This window comes from Anser cygnoides, unplaced genomic scaffold (genome assembly GCF_040182565.1).
Source record: "Anser cygnoides isolate HZ-2024a breed goose unplaced genomic scaffold, Taihu_goose_T2T_genome scaffold_71_1, whole genome shotgun sequence".
In the NCBI taxonomy this organism is placed as follows: domain Eukaryota; kingdom Metazoa; phylum Chordata; class Aves; order Anseriformes; family Anatidae; genus Anser; species Anser cygnoides.
This window is the reverse complement of record NW_027103085.1, coordinates 484,617-509,214: the sequence shown is the minus strand read 5'-3', so window position 1 is coordinate 509,214 and position 24,598 is coordinate 484,617. Positions and strand designations below refer to the sequence as shown.

Genomic DNA, 24,598 nt, shown 5'->3' with positions numbered 1-24,598 from the left:
ACCATAGAATGGCCTGGGTTGAAAAGCACCTTAAAGATCATCTAGTTTCAACCCCCCTGCTCTGGGCAGCGTTGCCAACCACTAGAGCAGGCTGCCCAGAGCCGCGTCCAGCCTGGCCTTGAATGCCTCCAGGGATGGGGCATCCAGAACCTCTCTGGGCAACCCGTTCCAGTGCCTCACCACCCTCTGAGTGAAAAACTTTCTCCTAATATCTAAGCTAAATCTCCCCTGTCTTAGTTTAAAACCATTCCCCCTTGTCCTATCGCTATCAACACGTGTATTTTTACTCCTGTATATACAGATTCGTAGGGGTTGGAAGGGACCTCAAGAGATCGTCGGGTCCAACCCCCCTGCCAGAGCAGGTTCCCTAGAGCAGGCTGCCCAGGTAGGCGTCCAGACGGGCCTTGAATATCTCCGGAGAAGGAGACTCCACAACCTCCCCGGGCAGCCTGTTCCAGCGCTCCGTCACCCTCACCGTGAAGAAGTTCTTTCGCATGTTGGTGCGGAACTTCCTGTGCTCCAGTTTTTGGCCGTTGCCCCTTGTCCTATCCCCACAAACCACTGAAAAGAGGGTGGCCAAGTCCCACTGTCTCCCACACTTAAGATATTTGTAATCATTGATAAGATCCCCTCTCAGTCTTCTCTTCTCAAGGCTGAACAGGCCCAGGTCTCTCAGTCTTTGCTCATAGGGGAGATGCTCCAGGCCCCGTATCATCTTTGTTGCCCTCCGCTGGACTCTTTCCAGGAGATCCCTGTCTCTCTTTTTGTACTGGGGAGCCCAGAACCGGACACGGTACTCCAGGCGAGGCCTGCCCAAGGCAGAGTAGAGGGGGAGGATCACCTCCCTTGACCTGCTGGCCACGCTCCTTTTAACGCACGCCAGGATCCCGTTGGCCTTCTTGGCCACCAGGGCACGCCGCTGGCTCATGGTCAACCTGTCGTCCACCAGGACCCCCGGGTCCTTCTCCGCAGCGCTCCTCTCCAGCAGGTCATCCCCCAGCCTGTACTGATACACGCGGTTGTTCCTTCCCAGGTGCAGGACTCTACGCTTGCTCTTGTTAAACTTCATTTGGCTTCTTCCTGCCCAGCTCTCCAGCCCGCCCAGGTCTCGCTGAATGGCAGCACAGCCTTCTGGCGTGTCGGCCACTCCTCCCAGCTTTGTATCATCGGCGTACTTGCTGAGGGTGGACACTATTCCCTCGTCAAGGTCGGCGATGAAGATGTTGAACAAGACCGGACCCAGCACCGACCCCTGGGGAACACCGCTAGTCACAGGGCTGCAGCCGGACTCTGCGCCGCCGATCACCACCCTCTGAGCTCGGCCGGTCAGCCAGGTCTCAACCCACCTTACCGTCCACTCGTCTATCCCACGCTTTCTCAGCTTTGCTAGCAGGACGTCGTGGGAGACAGTATCGGAAGCCTTGCTAAAGTCAAGGTAGATGACATCCACTGCTCTCCCTCCATCAACGCAGCTGGTGATGCCATCATAGAAGGCAACGAGGTCGGTCGAGCACGATTTCCCCTTGGTGAATCCATGCTGACTACTCCTCATAACCTCCTTCTCTTCCAATGGCTTGGAGATGGCATCCAGAACAAGCTGTTCCAACACCTTTCCAGCTGTTCCAACACCTTTCCAGGGACGGAGGTGAGACTGACCTTTCCAAGAGCTCCACATCCTTCTTGTGCTGGGGGCCCCAGGCCTGCACGCAGTATTCCAGGTGGGGTCTCCCAAGAGCAGGGTAGAGGGGGATAATCACCTCCCTCTCCCTGCTGGCCACCCCTTTGTTAATGCAGCCCAGGACACAGTTGGCCTTCCGGGCTGCAAGCGCGCGCTGCTGGCTCGTGTCCAGCTTCTCGTCCATCAGGACCCCCAAGTCCTTCTCCGCAGGGCTGCTCTCAAGTTCTTCTTCTCCCAGTCTATAGAAATACCTGGGATTGCCCCAGCCCAAGGTCAACGCCTTGCACTTGGCCTTGTTGAACCTCATTAGGTTCTCATGGGCCCACTTCTCCGGCCTGTCCAGGTCCCTCCGGACGGCATCCCTTCCCTCTGTTGTATCGACTGCACCGCTCAGCTTGGTGTCATCTGCAAACTTGCTCGATTCCGTCGTCTGTGTCATTGCTAAAGATGTTGAAGAGCACCGGTCCCGAGGCCGACCCCTGAGGGACACCGCTTGTGACCGGCCTCCACCCAGACATAGAGCCGTTGACCACAACCCTTTGGCTGCGACCAGCCAACCAATTCTTTATCCGCCCAGCAGTCCATCCTTCAAATCCATACCTCTCCAATTTAGAGAGAAGAATGTGGTGAGGGACCGTATCAAAGGCTTTGCTCAGTCCAGGTGGCATATCCTATCCCAGGAGTGGTTTCAGCCGTAAACAACAAACAGTTACGAGGAGAGGTGTAGCTCTGTAAATATTTTTGTTGCCTTGGGTGAATTGGTGTCTGGTCGCACTGAGTGGCCCGCGTGGTAGCTGGGAGATGGCCGACGGGGAGGACTGAGATGTTAAAGCTGCCTGTGGTTGCCTGCCCCCAGCCCCAGCCCCAGCCCCGTCCCCGTGTGCCATCCCGATGGCAGTAGCGGCTGGAACCTCAAACTAAAGCGAGCGTATTCTGATGTCGTTACCCTCCAAGCCTGTCAGAGAGGCAGAAGCGCTGTGGCCTACTCAGGCAGGAACCGCGCGTGTGGGGACGGCCACGTCCCTGCCGCCGTGTCGGGCCAGTTTGAGCTCCGCTCTCCCTGGGGCTGCTGCAGGGCACCGCGGACCACGCTTGGGCAGCCTTGGGGGGCACTGCCTATTTTTCCAGAAGCCTCCTCCCCAGCTGAGCACAAACCCAGTTGTGATGTGCCAGGGCTGAGCACAGGCTTTGTATTCCTCCCCGCCACCCCGTGCGCGGGAGGTGCAGCTTTCCCCCTTAGAAACACCAGCAGTTGAAGTGGGGCTCTCAGGGAAGGTTGTGGAGCAACTTCTGAAAAGGTAAGGCCTGCCCTGGCAAAAGCGGGGATCTGCCTGCGGGGAGCAGCGCCCAAAAGCCACCAGCGTGTTTGGGGTGGAGCTGATAGGGTCATAAATAATAGTTGGGGCTACGAGCGCGAGGTCCCGCATTTGGTCCGGGGCAATCCTAAGCACGAATCCAGGCTGGGCGGAGAATGGATGGAGAGCAGCTCTGAGGAGAAGGGCCTGGGGGCGTTGGTTGATGAGAAGCTCGTCAACCGGAGCCGGCAATGCAATGGACGCTTGCAGCCCGGAAAGCCACCCGTATCCTGGGCCGCATCAAAAGGAGGGCGGCCGGCAAGTCGAGGGAGGTGATTCTCCCTCTCTGCTGCTGTGCTCTTGTGAGGCCCCACCTAGAGTAAGTACTGTGTTCAGCTCTGGGGCCCCCAGCACAAGAAGGACGGGGACGTACTAGAACGCGTCCAGAGGAGGGCCACGAAGATGACCAGGGGGCTGGGGCACCTCTCCCAGGAAGGCAGGCTGAGGGAGTTGGGGTGGTTCAGCCTGGAGAGAGAAGAGAAGGCTCCGGGGAGACCTTGGAGGGGCCTTCCAGTACCCAAAGGGGGGGCCCTACAGGAAAGCTGGGGAGGGACTCTTTGTCAGGGAGAGGAGCGATAGGGCAAGGAGTAATGGTTTTAAACTCAAAGAGGGTAGACTTAGACTGGATAGTTGGAAGAGATTCTTTCCTGAGAGGGGGGTGAGGCACTGGAACGGGTTGCCAGGAGAAGTGGCGGATGCCCCGTCCCTGGAAGTGTTTAAGGCCAGGTTGGATGGGGCTTTGAGCAACGTGGTCTAGTGGAAGGTGTCCCTGCCCAGGGCGGGGGGGTTGGAATTAGGTGATCTTTAAGTAAGGTCCCTGCCAAGCCAAGCCATGCTATGATTCTATGATCGGAGCAACCGTTCTGTGGAGCTCGTTTCCCAGCCGTGCAGGGCCCGGCTTCCCTCCGCGGAGCCGCCCAGCCCGTTTTCGGGCGCCCACTTCCTCCCTCCCGGTCGGATCCCTCCGCGCCCCGAGGGCACGCGACCTCCCTGAGCGCCGATAAGCACCGGGTCGACGGGAGCGGAGCCGCCGAGAGGGCGGGGACAAGGGAAGAGGGCAGGCGAGGCAGCCAATCGAGGCGCGGGAGCGGTCGGCGGCGATCTGTCGGCCCAATGAGCGCCGCGGAGGGCCGGGCCGAGTGCGGGAAGGGAGGGGGCGTTGTACCGAGCGGGCGCCGTCATGGCCGACGGGATCGTTAGGGCGCAGGCCGCCTGGCCCGGCGGCGGCGCTGCCGCTGCAGCCGCTTTCGGAGAGGTCGCCTGCAAGGGCAAGGAGGTCCCCGCCAACGTTCTCCGTGAGGATGAGCGGTCGTGGGCGAGGAGGTAGCCGCGGCGTCGTCGTGCGAGTCTTCTCTTTCCTTCCTTCCCTCGGCCGCTCGCAGGCCCTCTGAAACGAGGGCCCGTCGCGGGTCCCGGGAGTGCGGCAGGGCGGGTGGTGGCCTTGCTGCGGGAGGGAGGGAGGGAGGCAGGGAGGGACGGACGGACGGACGGTCGGTCGGTCGGTCGGTCGGGGTCTCTCCGGCTCGTGGCGCTCTCTACTGCAGCGCCTCTAAAACCCCGCGCTTCTTCGGTGCGCGTCCCGCCTGCCCCCGGGGTGCCACGGCGCGTACTGGGTCGCCGGCGCAGTCGGTCTCCTTGGGGGTTCGGACTGCCTGCGTATAGGCAGCGAGCATCGCAGTAGTGACCGTAATCAGTCATTTCTGCGTAGCAGAAACGCAGGTCTTGATGCGCCTCGTGACAGCGTTCTAGAGACGCCCCGGCTCGGCCGTGCTAGGCTTTGGTTATGGCACCACCCCCACCGCGCACGCGAGCGCACGCTCTCTCCAAAGTGGCTTGTGAAAGGGAAGAATTGCAGCTTTTCCTAGCTTTCTTAAACATCTAGAAGCCAGTCAATCCCGCAGGCTGCTGGTCCTCACTTGAGGCGGGGGGGGAACTTAGAACTGCTTTTGGAGTGTAGTTGGCTATAGCGAATGGTCTTGAATTTGCTTAGCTCGCTGTACCGAAGGCCTGTTTCACAGTTGAGCGATGTTATAGGGGGGAGAAGTGTGAGGAAGGCTCGTAATTCTCGATTGTCGCGCAGTGAAAGGCGATGGTGAGTAAGAAGTGCAAAGCATCTGTGGAATCGAGTCTTATCGGCGCTGTTTCAGTCGCATCTAAAATAAATAAAACTGCCGGAAGTCGCTAATCTGAAGTACTCGGCTGTCTCGTTGCCCCCGTCACCTTGCGTGCTGGATCCTGCTTCTGGTGCCGTATGCAGTTTCGGTCTGCTGGTGATTTGGGGAGTTCCCTCGCAATTAGTTGCGAGTCGATGGTTTCCTACAGATCGGTGGTATTCGTGTTTCGCAGGTGATACCTTGGCCTCGGTCTGGAGGTGTCTGACGTAGAGCCGGCCGTAACGGGCTAACTTGGAATGTTCTTTCCCCTGAGTACGTGGCGTTATCGAGGACGGAGAGTTTATACAGCCTCAGCCGGATTACTCCGGGTTCTTTGAAGATGCCTTCCTACCTCTGGCCGAGGCAATATTTGGACATAACTGAAGGACAGTTAGCAATTGTTTGCCGCTTGTGTGTTTTGCGTGTAGAAGGTAGAGAACTTTGCCTATTCAAAGATCGCTTAAGAAGAATCGCTGTTTTGTCGTGCGCGTTTGGGGTACCTGATAATCTGCTTCGGTAGGACGAGTTCGGTGGGGCATAGTGATTTGCTTAAGCTGTTGCCTTTCTCTGAAGCTGACTGCGTTGTAACTGTTTACTCTTCCTCCAGCGCCTTGCGTTCCGTGATAGTTCGCCTCAGGCTCCAGTGTTTTTTCCTAGTCCTTCCTGAGAAGGCAGTTGTCCGGTTATGTGAAGCAGAAGATTCTGGCGGACCCGTGAGTACTGTGGGAGCTTTCTTTTCGCTAGGCTGGCTGTACCTGTAACTAGTTTGTAACTTCCTAGACTCTTTCCCGTCCCCTCTTTTCCTCTGGATGTTGCGGAGGGGCGCACAGTAGGCTATTTTGGGTTTTCCGATGCTGTAGTCTTTTGCCTCTAGCTTGTAATGGAGTTGAGCTTTTTGACTAAGAGCGGCGATATAAAGCGATGCTGGTCTCCGGCTACGCGCTTGTAGTGCAAAAAGCAGTGTTGTTCCGAAGTACGGTCTGATGCCCGTTTTCACGGTTTCCAGACAGCGGCGGTGGTACTTTGACTATGCAGAAGAGGGCTTGGGGTTTGGGCAGGTCAGAGGCGAGGAAAGGGAAAGCTGGTTGAGCGGCGCTGGGTGTTTGTTTCGCTGTTAGCTATGCAAGTCAAGTTCCAAGGCTTTGTGAGGCCACGCAAAAGAAAAGGCACCGTGAAGCTTTTATTTTCCGCCAGAGCGGCTTACGTTGCCCGAAGCTATGACGGGGGCTTTAACCCCCGAGACAAATTTAGCTTCTGTGACTGTTTTGTAGTCTGTTCCTGTCTAGAGGGTAATTCAAAGAGCAGCGGTTGAATCGTGAAGGATTAGCTAACCGTGTTCTGTGGATGGTTCTCCGCTCGCGTTCGTTCTGTGCGTCGTGGCACGTTATGTTAGGTAACGTTATTTCCTTTTTCCAGCTTCTTGGGCGTGTAATGGTTGTTGGCAAGAAGTGTGCTGCTAACCTGGACCTGACCAATGGATTCCGGATGGCTGTGAATGCCCACCCTCGGGCCCTTCGGGCTGTCGTGTACATCTACGTATTCTGGGTGGCGGTCAGTTGGGCCGGCCTCCTGGCTAAGGTTTTTGCACCGCAGGCGTCACTGCACGCGTACGGGTCGCCGCCGAGTAGGTTTCATATGTTGCCCGTCAATCTAGCCCCTGTTGACGTATGATTTTTTTTTTTTTTTTTTTCCTGGACGGCTGTCTATGGAGGGTAATAAAGAGCTTTGAGCAGCACTTGCACAATAAAGATGGAGCATGGGGATATGACCTCTGTCTTGTGTGTCTTGCCGATGGAAATAGTTCTGCAAGTTAAAAGAATGTTTCGGTCTGTTGACAGTGTCGTGTAGATGGTGGTTTGCCCAGTCATTTGAAACGCGAAGATAGAAGCGCTCGGCGGTCCTGTGGGTCTCCATCTCCCTAAGACGATCTAGGATGTGCTGTGTGTTTGAGGCCTTGCTATCTTCCCCCTGCTCCCAAATAAAAGGGCGTGCTTTTATTGCGAAACAGCCGCATCGAGGACTGGCAGATGTAGAACCAGAGAAGAATAAGGTTGGAAGAAAGCTTCCAGGCATCGTCTGTTGTCTGCCCCTGTCCCGAGGAGGCAGAATAAACTCTACCCGGTGTGATTTCTGACAGGTGCTTGTCAGCCTGTTCTTGACTACCGTAGGAGTTTTGCTACCGCTTTCTTTTCAGTCGTGGGTTTCGCAACTTCGAGAAGTAATTTCTCCCACAGACGCTTTTCAAAGCGTAGAAGGCTCTGGGATGCTTGAGTCGGCTTCTGAACGTTCAAGACTCGGCTGCCGTTCCCTTTATTTTTTTGTATGTATTTTTAGAGTCTTTTTTTTTCCTAAACGAAGTCCGTTGTTCAGGAACTAGAAGAAGGATTAGCTAAAGGCACCATAAGGCGTTTAAATGCGATCACCTCTCGTGCTTTGTTAGACCTCTGGCTTTGCTGTGCTCCTTGTTTAATTGCGGTTACGTTCAAGGCTTACTGGAGCGTGGGAGCGTTAAAATGCTATTAAATATTTTTAGTGTTTGAAACTTGCTAATGAAATGATTTTTGTGACTCCGTTCCTCACAAAGAAACTCGATTCCTTAGCAGGAGGAATGATCTTTGTTACTGGATCTGTTTGCGGGGTTAACGATTGCAGCTGTGAATGACTAAAGTCTTTTGAAGAAGCTGAATGATAAAAACCAAACCGAAACAAGAAACAGCCCTTGTTCTACTCGAAGTAATATAGAATTTGCCGTTTGCGGGGTCAGATGAAAATAGTTGTGGAAGTCAACTACTTGGGGGGGGGGGGGGGGGGGGAGGGGAGGGGAGGGGAGGGGAGGGGAGGGGAGGGGTGGGTGGAGGTGGAGATGCTGTTGCCCTTTCAGGGAAAGCTTCTTAAATTGGCACTTGATCAACTGTTCTGTTTCTGTATTTGTCCTTGGTCTCTTTCATTGGTCTGTTTTGTTGACGTAGAAGAGCCCATGGAACTGCTCAAAGAAACCTGTGCAAATGGACCTTGAGTAAGTATTTACGTGTTCAACTGTTCCCCAGTCGGTCTAGCTAATGCTATCAGCGCTTGTAGTCTTTCACAAAAGGTGTTTAATTCCTGAGAAAGTAGAGGAGGAAGACGATTGGTAATCTCTTTGCTTAATAGGCACTGTTAGACAACCGTAGAAGGCGAAGAAATTTGCCCCCGAGGCACCAATTTGACCCTTCCTTTAGCCTGTACGCTTTCAAAGAGCATATCATAGAACCATAGAATGGCCTGGGTTGAAAAGCACCTTAAAGATCATCTAGTTTCAACCCCCCTGCTCTGGGCAGCGTTGCCAACCACTAGAGCAGGCTGCCCAGAGCCGCGTCCAGCCTGGCCTTGAATGCCTCCAGGGATGGGGCATCCAGAACCTCTCTGGGCAACCCGTTCCAGTGCCTCACCACCCTCTGAGTGAAAAACTTTCTCCTAATATCTAAGCTAAATCTCCCCTGTCTTAGTTTAAAACCATTCCCCCTTGTCCTATCGCTATCAACACGTGTATTTTTACTCCTGTATATACAGATTCGTAGGGGTTGGAAGGGACCTCAAGAGATCGTCGGGTCCAACCCCCCTGCCAGAGCAGGTTCCCTAGAGCAGGCTGCCCAGGTAGGCGTCCAGACGGGCCTTGAATATCTCCGGAGAAGGAGACTCCACAACCTCCCCGGGCAGCCTGTTCCAGCGCTCCGTCACCCTCACCGTGAAGAAGTTCTTTCGCATGTTGGTGCGGAACTTCCTGTGCTCCAGTTTTTGGCCGTTGCCCCTTGTCCTATCCCCACAAACCACTGAAAAGAGGGTGGCCAAGTCCCACTGTCTCCCACACTTAAGATATTTGTAATCATTGATAAGATCCCCTCTCAGTCTTCTCTTCTCAAGGCTGAACAGGCCCAGGTCTCTCAGTCTTTGCTCATAGGGGAGATGCTCCAGGCCCCGTATCATCTTTGTTGCCCTCCGCTGGACTCTTTCCAGGAGATCCCTGTCTCTCTTTTTGTACTGGGGAGCCCAGAACCGGACACGGTACTCCAGGCGAGGCCTGCCCAAGGCAGAGTAGAGGGGGAGGATCACCTCCCTTGACCTGCTGGCCACGCTCCTTTTAACGCACGCCAGGATCCCATTGGCCTTCTTGGCCACCAGGGCACGCCGCTGGCTCATGGTCAACCTGTCGTCCACCAGGACCCCCGGGTCCTTCTCCGCAGCGCTCCTCTCCAGCAGGTCATCCCCCAGCCTGTACTGATACACGCGGTTGTTCCTTCCCAGGTGCAGGACTCTACGCTTGCTCTTGTTAAACTTCATTTGGCTTCTTCCTGCCCAGCTCTCCAGCCCGCCCAGGTCTCGCTGAATGGCAGCACAGCCTTCTGGCGTGTCGGCCACTCCTCCCAGCTTTGTATCATCGGCGTACTTGCTGAGGGTGGACACTATTCCCTCGTCAAGGTCGGCGATGAAGATGTTGAACAAGACCGGACCCAGCACCGACCCCTGGGGAACACCGCTAGTCACAGGGCTGCAGCCGGACTCTGCGCCGCCGATCACCACCCTCTGAGCTCGGCCGGTCAGCCAGGTCTCAACCCACCTTACCGTCCACTCGTCTATCCCACGCTTTCTCAGCTTTGCTAGCAGGACGTCGTGGGAGACAGTATCGGAAGCCTTGCTAAAGTCAAGGTAGATGACATCCACTGCTCTCCCTCCATCAACGCAGCTGGTGATGCCATCATAGAAGGCAACGAGGTCGGTCGAGCACGATTTCCCCTTGGTGAATCCATGCTGACTACTCCTCATAACCTCCTTCTCTTCCAATGGCTTGGAGATGGCATCCAGAACAAGCTGTTCCAACACCTTTCCAGCTGTTCCAACACCTTTCCAGGGACGGAGGTGAGACTGACCTTTCCAAGAGCTCCACATCCTTCTTGTGCTGGGGGCCCCAGGCCTGCACGCAGTATTCCAGGTGGGGTCTCCCAAGAGCAGGGTAGAGGGGGATAATCACCTCCCTCTCCCTGCTGGCCACCCCTTTGTTAATGCAGCCCAGGACACAGTTGGCCTTCCGGGCTGCAAGCGCGCGCTGCTGGCTCGTGTCCAGCTTCTCGTCCATCAGGACCCCCAAGTCCTTCTCCGCAGGGCTGCTCTCAAGTTCTTCTTCTCCCAGTCTATAGAAATACCTGGGATTGCCCCAGCCCAAGGTCAACGCCTTGCACTTGGCCTTGTTGAACCTCATTAGGTTCTCATGGGCCCACTTCTCCGGCCTGTCCAGGTCCCTCCGGACGGCATCCCTTCCCTCTGTTGTATCGACTGCACCGCTCAGCTTGGTGTCATCTGCAAACTTGCTCGATTCCGTCGTCTGTGTCATTGCTAAAGATGTTGAAGAGCACCGGTCCCGAGGCCGACCCCTGAGGGACACCGCTTGTGACCGGCCTCCACCCAGACATAGAGCCGTTGACCACAACCCTTTGGCTGCGACCAGCCAACCAATTCTTTATCCGCCCAGCAGTCCATCCTTCAAATCCATACCTCTCCAATTTAGAGAGAAGAATGTGGTGAGGGACCGTATCAAAGGCTTTGCTCAGTCCAGGTGGCATATCCTATCCCAGGAGTGGTTTCAGCCGTAAACAACAAACAGTTACGAGGAGAGGTGTAGCTCTGTAAATATTTTTGTTGCCTTGGGTGAATTGGTGTCTGGTCGCACTGAGTGGCCCGCGTGGTAGCTGGGAGATGGCCGACGGGGAGGACTGAGATGTTAAAGCTGCCTGTGGTTGCCTGCCCCCAGCCCCAGCCCCAGCCCCGTCCCCGTGTGCCATCCCGATGGCAGTAGCGGCTGGAACCTCAAACTAAAGCGAGCGTATTCTGATGTCGTTACCCTCCAAGCCTGTCAGAGAGGCAGAAGCGCTGTGGCCTACTCAGGCAGGAACCGCGCGTGTGGGGACGGCCACGTCCCTGCCGCCGTGTCGGGCCAGTTTGAGCTCCGCTCTCCCTGGGGCTGCTGCAGGGCACCGCGGACCACGCTTGGGCAGCCTTGGGGGGCACTGCCTATTTTTCCAGAAGCCTCCTCCCCAGCTGAGCACAAACCCAGTTGTGATGTGCCAGGGCTGAGCACAGGCTTTGTATTCCTCCCCGCCACCCCCTGCGCGGGAGGTGCAGCTTTCCCCCTTAGAAACACCAGCAGTTGAAGTGGGGCTCTCAGGGAAGGTTGTGGAGCAACTTCTGAAAAGGTAAGGCCTGCCCTGGCAAAAGCGGGGATCTGCCTGCGGGGAGCAGCGCCCAAAAGCCACCAGCGTGTTTGGGGTGGAGCTGATAGGGTCATAAATAATAGTTGGGGCTACGAGCGCGAGGTCCCGCATTTGGTCCGGGGCAATCCTAAGCACGAATCCAGGCTGGGCGGAGAATGGATGGAGAGCAGCTCTGAGGAGAAGGGCCTGGGGGCGTTGGTTGATGAGAAGCTCGTCAACCGGAGCCGGCAATGCAATGGACGCTTGCAGCCCGGAAAGCCACCCGTATCCTGGGCCGCATCAAAAGGAGGGCGGCCGGCAAGTCGAGGGAGGTGATTCTCCCTCTCTGCTGCTGTGCTCTTGTGAGGCCCCACCTAGAGTAAGTACTGTGTTCAGCTCTGGGGCCCCCAGCACAAGAAGGACGGGGACGTACTAGAACGCGTCCAGAGGAGGGCCACGAAGATGACCAGGGGGCTGGGGCACCTCTCCCAGGAAGGCAGGCTGAGGGAGTTGGGGTGGTTCAGCCTGGAGAGAGAAGAGAAGGCTCCGGGGAGACCTTGGAGGGGCCTTCCAGTACCCAAAGGGGGGGCCCTACAGGAAAGCTGGGGAGGGACTCTTTGTCAGGGAGAGGAGCGATAGGGCAAGGAGTAATGGTTTTAAACTCAAAGAGGGTAGACTTAGACTGGATAGTTGGAAGAGATTCTTTCCTGAGAGGGGGGTGAGGCACTGGAACGGGTTGCCAGGAGAAGTGGCGGATGCCCCGTCCCTGGAAGTGTTTAAGGCCAGGTTGGATGGGGCTTTGAGCAACGTGGTCTAGTGGAAGGTGTCCCTGCCCAGGGCGGGGGGGGGTTGGAATTAGGTGATCTTTAAGTAAGGTCCCTGCCAAGCCAAGCCATGCTATGATTCTATGATCGGAGCAACCGTTCTGTGGAGCTCGTTTCCCAGCCGTGCAGGGCCCGGCTTCCCTCCGCGGAGCCGCCCAGCCCGTTTTCGGGCGCCCACTTCCTCCCTCCCGGTCGGATCCCTCCGCGCCCCGAGGGCACACGACCTCCCTGAGCGCCGATAAGCACCGGGTCGGTCTAGCTAATGTTATCAGCGCTTGTAGTCTTTCACAAAAGGTGTTTAATTCCTGAGAAAGTAGAGGAGGAAGATGATTGGTAATCTCTTTGCTTAATAGGCACTGTTAGACAACCGTAGAAGGCGAAGAAATTTGCCCCCGAGGCACCAATTTGACCCTTCCTTTAGCCTGTACGCTTTCAAAGAGCATATCATAGAACCATAGAATGGCCTGGGTTGAAAAGCACCTTAAAGATCATCTAGTTTCAACCCCCCTGCTCTGGGCAGCGTTGCCAACCACTAGAGCAGGCTGCCCAGAGCCGCGTCCAGCCTGGCCTTGAATGCCTCCAGGGATGGGGCATCCAGAACCTCTCTGGGCAACCCGTTCCAGTGCCTCACCACCCTCTGAGTGAAAAACTTTCTCCTAATATCTAAGCTAAATCTCCCCTGTCTTAGTTTAAAACCATTCCCCCTTGTCCTATCGCTATCAACACGTGTATTTTTACTCCTGTATATACAGATTCGTAGGGGTTGGAAGGGACCTCAAGAGATCGTCGGGTCCAACCCCCCTGCCAGAGCAGGTTCCCTAGAGCAGGCTGCCCAGGTAGGCGTCCAGACGGGCCTTGAATATCTCCGGAGAAGGAGACTCCACAACCTCCCCGGGCAGCCTGTTCCAGCGCTCCGTCACCCTCACCGTGAAGAAGTTCTTTCGCGTGTTGGTGCGGAACTTCCTGTGCTCCAGTTTTTGGCCGTTGCCCCTTGTCCTATCCCCACAAACCACTGAAAAGAGGGTGGCCAAGTCCCACTGTCTCCCACACTTAAGATATTTGTAATCATTGATAAGATCCCCTCTCAGTCTTCTCTTCTCAAGGCTGAACAGGCCCAGCCCTGATAATGAGTCTAGCCAGCTTGCTGCCCAAAACGCTCTTGCCCCACTTGGTGCACCCCATCCAGTGTCAGCATGCCCCATCTCTCAAAAGCACGCCTGAGATTGTAGAAATTGAAACCTCGATCGTGGCACCAGCTACGCAGCCAATCATTCACCTGATCCGTACGCTGCCTCCTCCGTGGGTCCCAGTCTCCGACTGGGAGGATTGAGAAGAACACTACTTGTGCTTCTGATCCCTTCAGCATCTTTCCAAGGGACATAAAGTCCCTTTTGATGTTTCCGAGTCTCCTTGTCATGGCCTCAGTTGTCCCTACGTGAAAGAGCAGGAACAGGTGATAGTCCTCCAGCTTGACCAAGCTCGGTAGCCTCGTTGTGATGTCACAAATACAGGCCCCGGGCAGGCAACAGACCTCCCTCAAGAGATTGTCTGGGTGGCAAATGGGCACCTCAGTGCCTCTCAGAGAGGAATTTCCAATTACCAACACCTTCCGTACATTTTTGTGGAACTGGTTCTTAGACAAGTAGCATGCTGGTCCACCTTTTTACAGTTGCCCTTTCCCTCGTCTTGACCATTACTGTTGTTGGTGGCACACTGTCCTTTTTTGGGCCCCAGAGCATCATATCTGTTGCATAGGGGCACTTCAGGGGCAAGGGGGATATTCCTCGCTCTGCTTTGTGCAGAGACGAGGGTCCAGCCACCCTTGTCTTGTGAGTCCATCAATTCTGCTGGTTTCAGGTTGGAAACCATTTTACCACCCTTGTGAAGACTTAAGACGGGGCTGTTGCTCAGCCTGCGCCAGCGCATGATACCACACGTCGATATCTCGCTCGGATTCCTGGATGCATCGCAGCCTGCTGAGCTCCTATTGCAACCTGGCAACTTGCTCAGTGTTTATCTGTCTGGTCACACTTACACCCACAACACCCAACACTGCCTTCAGGCCCTAGGGGGACCTCCAGATATTGGAGCTCCCTGCAACAGATGGTCTGGGCGGCTCTTTCAGTCCTTGGGAGGTCTGTCTGGGTAGAGGCATCTACTGGGAGGGTTGTGGCCCCTCCATCTGGGTTTCAGTCTCAGCCCGGCAGGTATGGCATATGGACACCATTTTTGCCTCACTGGAAGCTGCTTCATGGCGCTCCCAGAATAGAGGGAAGAGATCGGTCTGCCTTCCACCCTCCCTGCTCACCCTGCCTGCGTGAACTGCCACACAAACTGCTGCTTCACGCCCTGACTGCCTGCTCTGTTTGCTGCGCTCCTGGTCACTCATGCTCCCTAGGGGTTGCCTTTGTACGGGGGGGGGGCAGGGGGGGGGCACTCCTGGCTCCGCCCAAGCCTCATCAGCCACCCTCCTGAGGGCCGCAGGATCCTGGCGGCTCCCTCAAGTAGCCTCAATGCGGCCTCAATGGCCCTCTGCACGCCACGATCCCCCACTCCGCTGCAGAATGCATCTGCCCCGGAGCCAATCACCTGAGCTGTACTGCCACAAGGGTTCAAGAATAGCCCCACATTATTCGTGACTGCTTTGGGAGCATATTTAAATAACTGGCAAAGCAAGAATGAAGGGAGTCAATTGCCTTGCCCTAGACAACCTCCTTTGTGGCCCTTCCACCACATCCTCACCTATCCATCCCTCAAGCTCCAAAGCCTCAAACTTATTATGTAAGGGCACCTGGGAAGGAGAAGTGGATAGGGAGGGGCTTGCCTGTGATGCTGAGCAGGGACCTATTTCCATTCCTCCTCATCTCTTAGGTCCCCTCCTTCTGCCTGACAGCAGCAGGGCAGGGGGTCCACCACTATTTGGGGTGGATCACCCCGGTGCCTTTCTCACAGGCATAGCAGGGAGTTGCTCCACCAGTCTATCTCCTGCTCACACTCCCTGATAGTCCTTAACCTCTCCACCTCCTCCTTGAGCTCTGCTACCAGGCTGAGCAGATCATCCACCTGCTCACACCTCATGCAGGTGGTATTGATTTGCGGAAGAACTCTACAACTCAAAAGCAAATGAGTTATAAAGTGGGTATGTGGTTTATTTTGGTGCCGGGCTCATGCAGGATAGCTCCCAAAGGCATACACAACAATTCGCTCACTCGCGTTCTCTTTTATCCCCTAAAATATTACATATGCATTAAGTCTCGCAACACATCTATGCATATTCATTTCCTAGCTCCACCCAGCCCCGCTTCGTATGCTAATTATCTTATCAGTCCTTCTGCGCTTGTGTAGTACTCTCTGGTGGCCATTGGGATGAAGTAAGACATCTTCATCAGAGTTGAGCTTTTCACCTCGTCTCCCTGCGCGTGCTCTCTGAGCCCTTGGTCACAGTCCGAACCATAAGGTTGGTTTGATCTGGTTCTTGGGGTCCCAGGGGCTCCTGTTACCTCGAGGCCTAAGCGCAGCACAAGCACAGTACATCGCAAACGTAGCACATATTAAGCAATGAGTGTTGCCTACATATTCATTCTTAATCAATTGCCCTCTAATTTCTAACCCCATGTCTCAGTACCTGCCACCCTCAGATGGCACCAACAGGCTCAGGCACTCCCTGCAGCTGGAGACCTGAACATACACATTTTTGGGCAAGCTCTTGGGTCTGGGTTGCCACAGTCTTTTTGGCATACGCTTTCTGCCTAGTAGAGACCATGGCTGAATTTGTTGCCAGGTAGGCAGCTGATAGTTGAGCTAGTCTCCTGAGCGGGGAGCGATACTCTGCCCTCTCTGCTCGCCCTGCCTGCGTCAACTGCCGCGCCACGCCCTGTTTGCCTGCTCTGTTCGCAGTGCTCCTAGTCGCTTGCGCTCCCTAGGGGCTGCCTTTGTACGACAGAGGCTCCTGGCTCTGCCCAAGCCTCGAAAGCCGCTCTTGCGAGGGCTGCCGGATACTGGCGGCTCCCTCAAGTGGCCTTGATTCAGGAACCCCCCCTGCATGCCACGATCCCCGGCTCCGCTGAAGAACGTGTCCCGGAGCCGATCACCTCGGCGAGCCGCCTCAAAGCTGATTGCCTCAGAGCTCACCTGGGCGACTTAGATAACTGGCAAATCAAGAATGAAGGGACCTTATTGCAATATGTTGATGACTTGTTGCTAAGAGCTCCAACCAAAGAAAAATGTGTGCAGTTGATTATCTGCTTGTTAAATTACCTGGGAACGGCCAGATATCGAGTATCTCAGAAAAAGGCCTAAGTAGCCCAGCAGAAAGTAAGGTACTTGGGGTCTGATATTTCTCAAGGACAGCAAGCACCGGATCTGGAGTGAAAAGAAGCTATATGCCAAATTGCTGTCCCCCAAACAAACAAACAAAAAAAGCAATTAGGAGGATTCCAAGGGATAGCAGGTTTTTGTCAAATCTGGATCACAAATTTTGGACTAATAGCAAAGCCATTGTATGAAGCAACAAAGGGGACAGAAAATGTGCTAGAGTGGACTGCTGAGTGCTGTAAGGGATTTAATGACATTAAAAAGGGCCCTAATGTCAGCACCAGCCCAAGGGCTGCCAAGCATGGCAAAACCCTTCCAGCAGTTTGTTCATGAACAAAGGGGGGTGGAAGCCGGGGTGATGACCCAGATGCTGGAAGCTGGAAAAGACCAATGGCTTATTTTTCCAAACAGCTAGATGAAACAAGTAAAGGATGGCCGTCTTGTTTGAGGGCAGTAGCAGCAACTGCACTCACAGAATCACAGAATTGTAGGGGTTGGAAGGGACCTCAAGAGATCATCGGGTCCAACCCCCCTGCCAGAGCAGGTTCCCTAGAGCAGGCTGCCCAGGTAGGCGTCCAGACGGGCCTTGAATATCTCCGGAGAAGGAGACTCCACAACCTCCCCGGGCAGCCTGTTCCAGTGCTCCGTCACCCTCACCGTGAAGAAGTTCTTTCGCATGTTGGTGCGGAACTTCCTGTGCTCCAGTTTTTGGCCGTTGCCCCTTGTCCTATCCCCACAAACCACTGAAAAGAGGGTGGCCAAGTCCCACTGTCTCCCACACTTAAGATATTTGTAATCATTGATAAGATCCCCTCTCAGTCTTCTCTTCTCAAGGCTGAACAGGCCCAGGTCTCTCAGTCTTTGCTCATAGGGGAGATGCTCCAGGCCCCGTATCATCTTTGTTGCCCTCCGCTGGACTCTTTCCAGGAGATCCCTGTCTCTTTTTGTACTGGGGAGCCCAGAACCGGACACGGTACTCCCAGGCGAGGCCTGCCCAGGGCAGAGTAGAGGGGGAGGATCACCTCCCTTGACCTGCTGGCCACGCTCCTTTTAACGCACGCCAGGATCCCATTGGCCTTCTTGGCCACCAGGGCACGCCGCTGGCTCATGGTCAACCTGTCGTCCACCAGGACCCCCGGGTCCTTCTCCGCAGCGCTCCTCTCCAGCAGGTCATCCCCCAGCCTGTACTGATACACGCGGTTGTTCCTTCTCAGGTGCAGGACTCTACGCTTGCTCTTGTTAAACTTCATTTGGCTTCTTCCTGCCCAGCTCTCCAGCCCGCCCAGGTCTCGCTGAATGGCAGCACAGCCTTCTGGCGTGTCGGCCACTCCTCCCAGCTTTGTATCATCGGCGTACTTGCTGAGGGTGGACACTATTCCCTCGTCAAGGTCGGCGATGAAGATGTTGAACAAGACCGGACCCAGCACCGACCCCTGGGGAACACCGCTAGTCACAGGGCTGCAGCCGGACTCTGCGCCGCCGATCACCACCCTCTGAGCTCGGCCGGTCAGCCAGGTCTCAACCCACCTTACCGTCCACTCGTCTATCCCACGCTTTCTCAGCTTTGCTAGCAGGACATCGTGGGAGACAGTATCGGAAGCCTTGCTAAAGTCAAGGTAGATGACATCCACTGCTCTCCCTCCATCAACGCAGCTGGTGATGCCATCATAGAAGGCAACGAGGTCGGTCGAGCACGATTTCCCCTTGGTGAATCCATGCTGACTACTCCTCATAACCTCCTTCTCTTCCAATGGCTTGGAGATGGCATCCAGAACAAGCTGTTCCAACACCTTTCCAGGGACAGAGGTGAGACTGACTGGCCTGTAGTTTCCCAGATCCTCCTTCTTGCCCTTCTTGAAAACCGGAGTGACACTGGCTATCCTCCAGTCTTCAGGCACCTCTCCTGTTCTCCAAGACCTTTCAAAGATGATAGAGAGCGGTTCGGCGATCACCTCTGCCAGCTCCCTCAGCACACGTGGATGCATCCCATCGGGGCCCATGGCTTTGTGTGTGTTGATCCCACCCAGATGCACCCCGATCACCCCCTCCTCAACCAGAGGGAAGATCTCCATTTCCCAGACTTTTTCTCCTCCCTCCAGGGTCCAGGAGTCCTGGGGGGGAGTCTTTGAAGCAAAGACCGAACCAAAGAAGGCATTCAGTATCTCTGCCTTCTCAGCATCCCCCGTTACCAGGACACCCCCCTCATTCAGCAGGGGACCCACATTATCCCTAGTCTTCCTTTTATTTTTTACATAGTTAAAAAAAAAAAACACCTTCTTATTATCCTTTGTCTTCTTTGCCAGCTTCATCTCGAGGTGGGCTTTAGCCTTCCTCATCGCATCCCTGCAGGCCCTGACAACACTCCTATACTCCTCCCAAGGGGACAGGCCCTTTTTCCACATTTCATAGACCTTCTTCCTTTTGATCTTGTTGATGAGCTCCTTGCTCATCCACCCCTCTCCTTCCCCCTTCCCTGATTTCCTACTCTTTGGGATGCACCGATCCTGAGCTTGGAGGAAGTGATATTTAAATGTTGCCCAGCTGTCACAAGCACCCTTACCTTCTAGCAATCTAGCCCATAAGATACCTCCAAGTAGGTCCCGGAAGAGGTCAAAGTTGGAAGAGGTCGAGATGCAGGCCTGTAGGGAAGAGGAGAGATTTTCTTTGTACTGCTGCAGTTGTTTAGCCAGTTCATCCACCATGGGTTCCTCATGGTCTTTCCAGGCCATTACTGCCAATGAGCTGGCATATGATGATGGTGCACTCCGTACAAACTTCTGCCACATGGGTCGTGTACACTGGACTTCATCTGGATCTGTGGCTATCTGTTCATTGTCTAGGTCCCTATAAATCACCTCCCGTACGGCTAATTCCCTCAGGTATTGGATTCCCTTCTCCATAGTGGTCCACTTGCCTAGTAGACATACAAGTTCTTCCTTGAAGGGATACCTTTCCTTCACAGCTGACAGGAGGCGCCTCCAGAGGCTGTAAGATGGTGCTCCATCTCCAATTACTTTGTCAATGCCTGCATCTCTAGCAAGGGATCCCAGCCGCCTGGCTTCCCTGCCCTCTAATTCCACACAATTGGCTCCGGTGTCCCAGCACCGGAGCAGCCAGGTGACAAGCTGCTCACCTATACAGCGACCGAAATTTTTTCGCACATCTCATAGCTCACGCTGGTATAGGTTTCGGGTAGTTACTGTTGTTTTTGCAACATCTTCATCTTCATCCTCCCGTTCCTCTGATGGCCCGGCCTCATCTTCTCCATACCTAGTCTTAGCAGGAGTTTTTCTGTGTTCTAAATGATCTGACTCTCTAAACCATTTTTTCATCTTGGTTACGGGTGCAACCGACACTGGTACAGTTTGTTTCCCTGGCTCAGCCTTGGGGCCCGTTTTAGGGTTTGCAGTGGCCACTGGGCCTGTCTCAGGGGTTGAAGTGGCTACAGGGTCTGTCACAGGGGTTATTATATTGGCATTGAATGCATCACGGTAAGCATAGCCCAAGCCCCAGCACGTTGCAGTGATTTGTGTATGTCTGGCACTGCCAGGGTGATGACAAAACTTTTTCAAGCACTCTACTGTTTTTTAGGATTTTTCAGTTGTTCGGGGGTGAATTTCCAAAGCAATGGGGGTGCCCACTGCTCTAGATGCATGCCCATATCCTCCCACTCTCCCTGCCACTCATAACTATCCTGCCTCAGGACACATCTCTGGATGACACTCTTAAGTATTTAACACTTAGACAAAACCTGAAGTGCATTCAGGAGACATAACAATGAGAACATGCTGGTCTGAACATCCCAAGGATATTCGAAGTTTTGGAAAGCTACCATAACTCTCCTGGAGGAGAAGAAAGGGAGAGTGAACAAGTGGGAAAAAACATCTTCCCCTGACCCCTCCATAGATTGGCTCCCTAAAGAAAAAGTGTGAAAGGTGTAATTATTAATAGTTTCTGAGGTAGGGTTTCCAAAGTATGGAGTTGACAACAATGCTGGTACAAATACCAGATTAGTCTCATGGCCAGTAATTTTATCATATCGTAAGCCAGTGTTACACAGTACAGCAAAATAATAACCCCGTACCAACCCCAGAAATGATAAGCAACATGACAGGGAACACATACACTAAGTAATGTGCTATATAACTTAGTTCGGAAAGCAGGCACAGCAGACTTGAAACCACAAAAATCGGAATTGTGATTAGCAACTATTAAACTGATGTAATGCTTATCAGAATCTTGTTTTAACACACTCTGGTCAGATCTGTCGTTATCTCAACTCTTTGTGCCCCACGGTGGGCAGCAAAAGGACTGTTGTGGTTTAACCCGGCTGGCAGCTAAACACCACACAGCCGTTCGCTCACACTCCCCCCTCCCTCTCTGGGATGGGGGAGAGAAACGGGAAAGTGAAGCCTGTGGGTTGAGATAAAGACAGTTTATTAAGACAGGAGAAAAAAAATAATAATATTGATGATAGTACTACTAATAATAATGTGTACAAAACAAGTGATGCACAATGCAATTGCTCACCACCCGCTGACCGATGCCCAGCCTATCCCCGAGCAGCCGGCCCCCCACCCCAGCTAGCCACCCCTATATATTGTTTAGCATGACGTCAGATGGTATGGAATACCCCTTTGGCCAGTTCGGGTCAGCTGTCCTGGTTCTGTCCCCTCCCAGCTCCTGATGCACCCCCAGCTTGCCCGCTGGCAGGACAGAGCGAGAAGCTGAAAAGTCCTTGGCTTAGTGTAAGCACTGCTCTGCAACAATTAAAACATTAGCGTGTTATCAACATCATTCTCATCCTAAATCCAAAACATAGCACCCTACCAGTTACTAGGAGCAAAATTAACTCTGTCCTAACTGAAACCAGGACAAACTCGTTGTAGGAACCATTTGGACTGCGCGTGCCTGGCCAAGTTGCTTACCCAGCAGATAACTGGATGATTAAAGTCCCCCATGAGAACCAGCACCCAGGATCGTGAGGCTAATTCTAGCTGCTTGTAGAAGACCTCGTCGACCTCCTCCCCCTCCTCCTCCTGATCTGGTGACCTGTAGTACACCCCCACAACAGCATCACCCACACCAGCCCACCCTTTAATTCTCACCCACAAGCTCTCCACTCATTCATCACCCTCCCCCAGGTGGAGCTGGGTACATTCTAATTGCTCCCTCACATAAAGAGCAACTCCTCCCCCTCTCTTCCCCAGCCTGTCTTTCCTAAAAAGGACATAGCCCTCCATGACAGCGTTCCAGTCATGCGAGCTGTCCCACCACATTTCCATGACTGCAATGAGATTGTGGCCCCGCAACTGTACACAGATCTCGAGCTCATCCTGTTTATTTCCCATGTTTTGCGCACTGGTATACAGGCACTTTAGGGAAGCAGCAGGCTCAGTTACCCCTAGAGGGACGCAAGAAGAAGATTCCGGACGGGGTATTGGGAATATTATCTTCGCTGAGGAGCCCTCGGACGATCCTATGGGACAACTCAGAGGTTTTTCCCTGCTGTCTTCAACACTAACAGCAGTGACAACATCCCCCAGCCCTTCTCTGTCACATCTAACTCCCCTCCCTTCCCCCGTCGAACCTAGTTTAAAGCCCTGGTAATCAGTCCAGAGAGCTTGCTCCCCAGTACTGTTGTCCATAGGTTCGTGCCCCGTGCGCCACACCAATAAGCATACAGGGTCGGAATCCACACGAAGGTCTTTTAATTAAATAATTAATTATATAACTCTGCAGAGTCAGGTGCTGAGCAATCTTTCACAAAGCAAACACGCCTCTGACTCGAATCACCGTCATTTATACACAGCAAACTTGTGAAAACTATCTCTTTGGCTACTTTCAATTGGCTGTTACAGCTCACCTAACTTATCTCTACTGAGTTTGCGCATTACAGAGGAACAGCGGGGGGGGGGTAACACCAAATCCCACATTAGCATACATTTGTATTTTGATGGGTGTGATTTTTAATATGTTAATGACCCTTTATGAGCAAAAAGTTACTATAGGTCACTCTGGAGCTGTTTTTCTCCTTCTTGTTTTTTACCTTTTATCACTTATCTTCCTTGCTTCTGCTAGCTCAAGGCTACCTGTCTCTTTCTTCCCTTATTTTCTCAGCTAAAAGACTGCGCAAGCTATAGAAAGACTACACAAGCTACAGGCCTCCCTATTTTTTTCCATGTTTTCTTGTTTTTTTCCCAGCTTTGGGACTACAATACACTTGTGCCCCACTTGCTGAGTCAGAGTCCGTCAGCAGCCCACATACCCAGCTTCTCAAAGGCCTGCCCAAGATCAAAATACCCAAAGCCTTGGTCTAGACACCACCCCCTCAGCCAGTCATTCACCTGTCCCGTTCTCCTCCTTCTTTCTGGGTCCCAGGCACCCATCGGGAGGACAGAGGAGAACACTACCTGCACCCCTGATCCCTTCAACATCCTTCCCAGGGATGCAAAGTCCTTTTTAACATTACTCATTTTCCTTGTCGCAGCATCCTGGGACCCAGCCTGAATGATGATGAGAGGATAGTAGTCTTCCGGTTTAATGAGCTGCGGCAGAGCCTTCCTAACGTCTCTGACACGCGCTTCAGGAAGACAACACACCTCTCTGGAGAGGTTATCCGGGCGGCAAACGGGAGCCTTGGTGCCCCCCAGAAAGGAGTCCCCAATCACTAAGACTCTCCGCCCTTTTTTTGTGGCACTGGTTTTGATGCAGTGCCCCATCCGGCCCAGATCCCTATGCTTGCTACTTCCCTCAACCTCGATGTGCTTCTCGGTGCCCGGGTTCTGACTACTTTCCAGACCCTCATCCCTTTCCTGACCAAGAGCCTCGAGCCTATTACCCAGGGACACCGCGGGGGTTGGTGGCTCCATGGGTGTTGGGGGAAGACGCCTCCTTCTCCTTTGAGCTGAGACAAGAGTCCAGCCCCTTTCCTCTCGTGGGCTGTCAAGCCCTCTGTCCTGTAGGTGAGCAGCTGGATCGGCTACTGCCCCTTGCAGGGACTTAGGAGGGGGCTGCTGGGCTTCAGTAGGGGTAGGTTCACACCTCCTATCTGTCTCCCTCAGAGACTCCCAGGAGCCCCTCAGGCTGCCAATTTCTCGCTGCAGCCCGGCCATCTTCTCAAGCAGTTCCTTGAGCAGGGCACACATGCACCCACAACAGCTCTCTCTTCCCTCAGGACCCAGGGGGGCCTCCAGATTCCGGAGCTCCCCACAGTCACCAGTCTGGACTGCCACTTCACCCCTCAGGGTATCCACCTGCATGCCTACATGAGCACAGAGAGGCTGTGTCCCCTCAGTTTGGGTTTCTGCCTTGGCCCGGCCGCTGCGATGGGTGCCCACCATGGTAAATTATAAGTTATAAGAGACAGAGTTCCCAAAGAAGAGGAAAGGAAGAGAAAGGGAAGTGAGAAAGAGAGGAGAGGATCCTCCCTGCGCTCCCTCCCTGCCCCACCCAAACTGCTCCGCGCAAACTGCCTGCTCTAACTGCCAAGCCTGTCCTGTTTGCACATCCTGTTCGCAGCGCTCTGGCACTCCTAGTTCAGGAAGCAAGAAAACTGACTCTGTGCCACATGCATTGCTAGAGATAACGGAAGCCAACGGAAACTGCTGGTTATCCCCAAGCTGAATGGCTAAATATCAAGCTGTATTAGTAGACCAAGGAGACATAAAGCTGTCTGTGGTCAGCACCCTGAACCCAGCCACGCTTCTTCCAGCCAAAGAGACAGGAGAAATCCATCATGACTGTGTGGGTATTATTGAGCGCACACATGCCAGCCAAGCTGACTTTAAGGATGAACTGATAACTAATGCAGATCTTATTTTACAGATGGTAGCAGTTTTATGGAAAATGGACAACGTAACACAGGATATGCAGTCGTGACACTGTAGAAGCAAAGTCAGTAGCTCATAAGACTTCAGCACAAAAAGCTGCATTAATTGCCTTGACTAGGGCATTAGAATTAACAGAGGGGAAGACCCTCAATGTGTTTACAGACTCTAAATATGCCTTTGGAGATTTGCACGTCCATGGAGCCATCTGGAAAGAGTGAGGG

At 53.9% G+C, this 24,598-nt stretch overlaps 1 protein-coding gene across 38 annotated transcripts in view; it reads left to right on the top strand.

Moving 5' to 3' along the window:
- LOC136789574 (uncharacterized) overlaps positions 1–24,598 on the top strand; it is a 266,555-nt gene that overhangs the window by 53,616 nt on the left and 188,341 nt on the right. For 11 of the 38 annotated variants that reach the window (XM_066989627.1, XM_066989626.1, XM_066989630.1 and 8 more), the window contains 2 exons: positions 5,794–5,899; positions 6,603–7,732. In XM_066989627.1, the coding sequence (XP_066845728.1) occupies positions 5,794–5,899; positions 6,603–6,857 (361 nt within the window). In that variant the 3' untranslated portion in view covers positions 6,858–7,732. Of the gene's footprint in view, positions 1–1,033; positions 4,357–5,793; positions 5,900–6,602; positions 7,733–8,155; positions 10,871–14,088; positions 24,442–24,598 lie in introns of those variants that run through there. The other 27 variants (XR_010828266.1, XM_066989624.1, XM_066989623.1 and 24 more) reach the window with 18 other exon arrangements.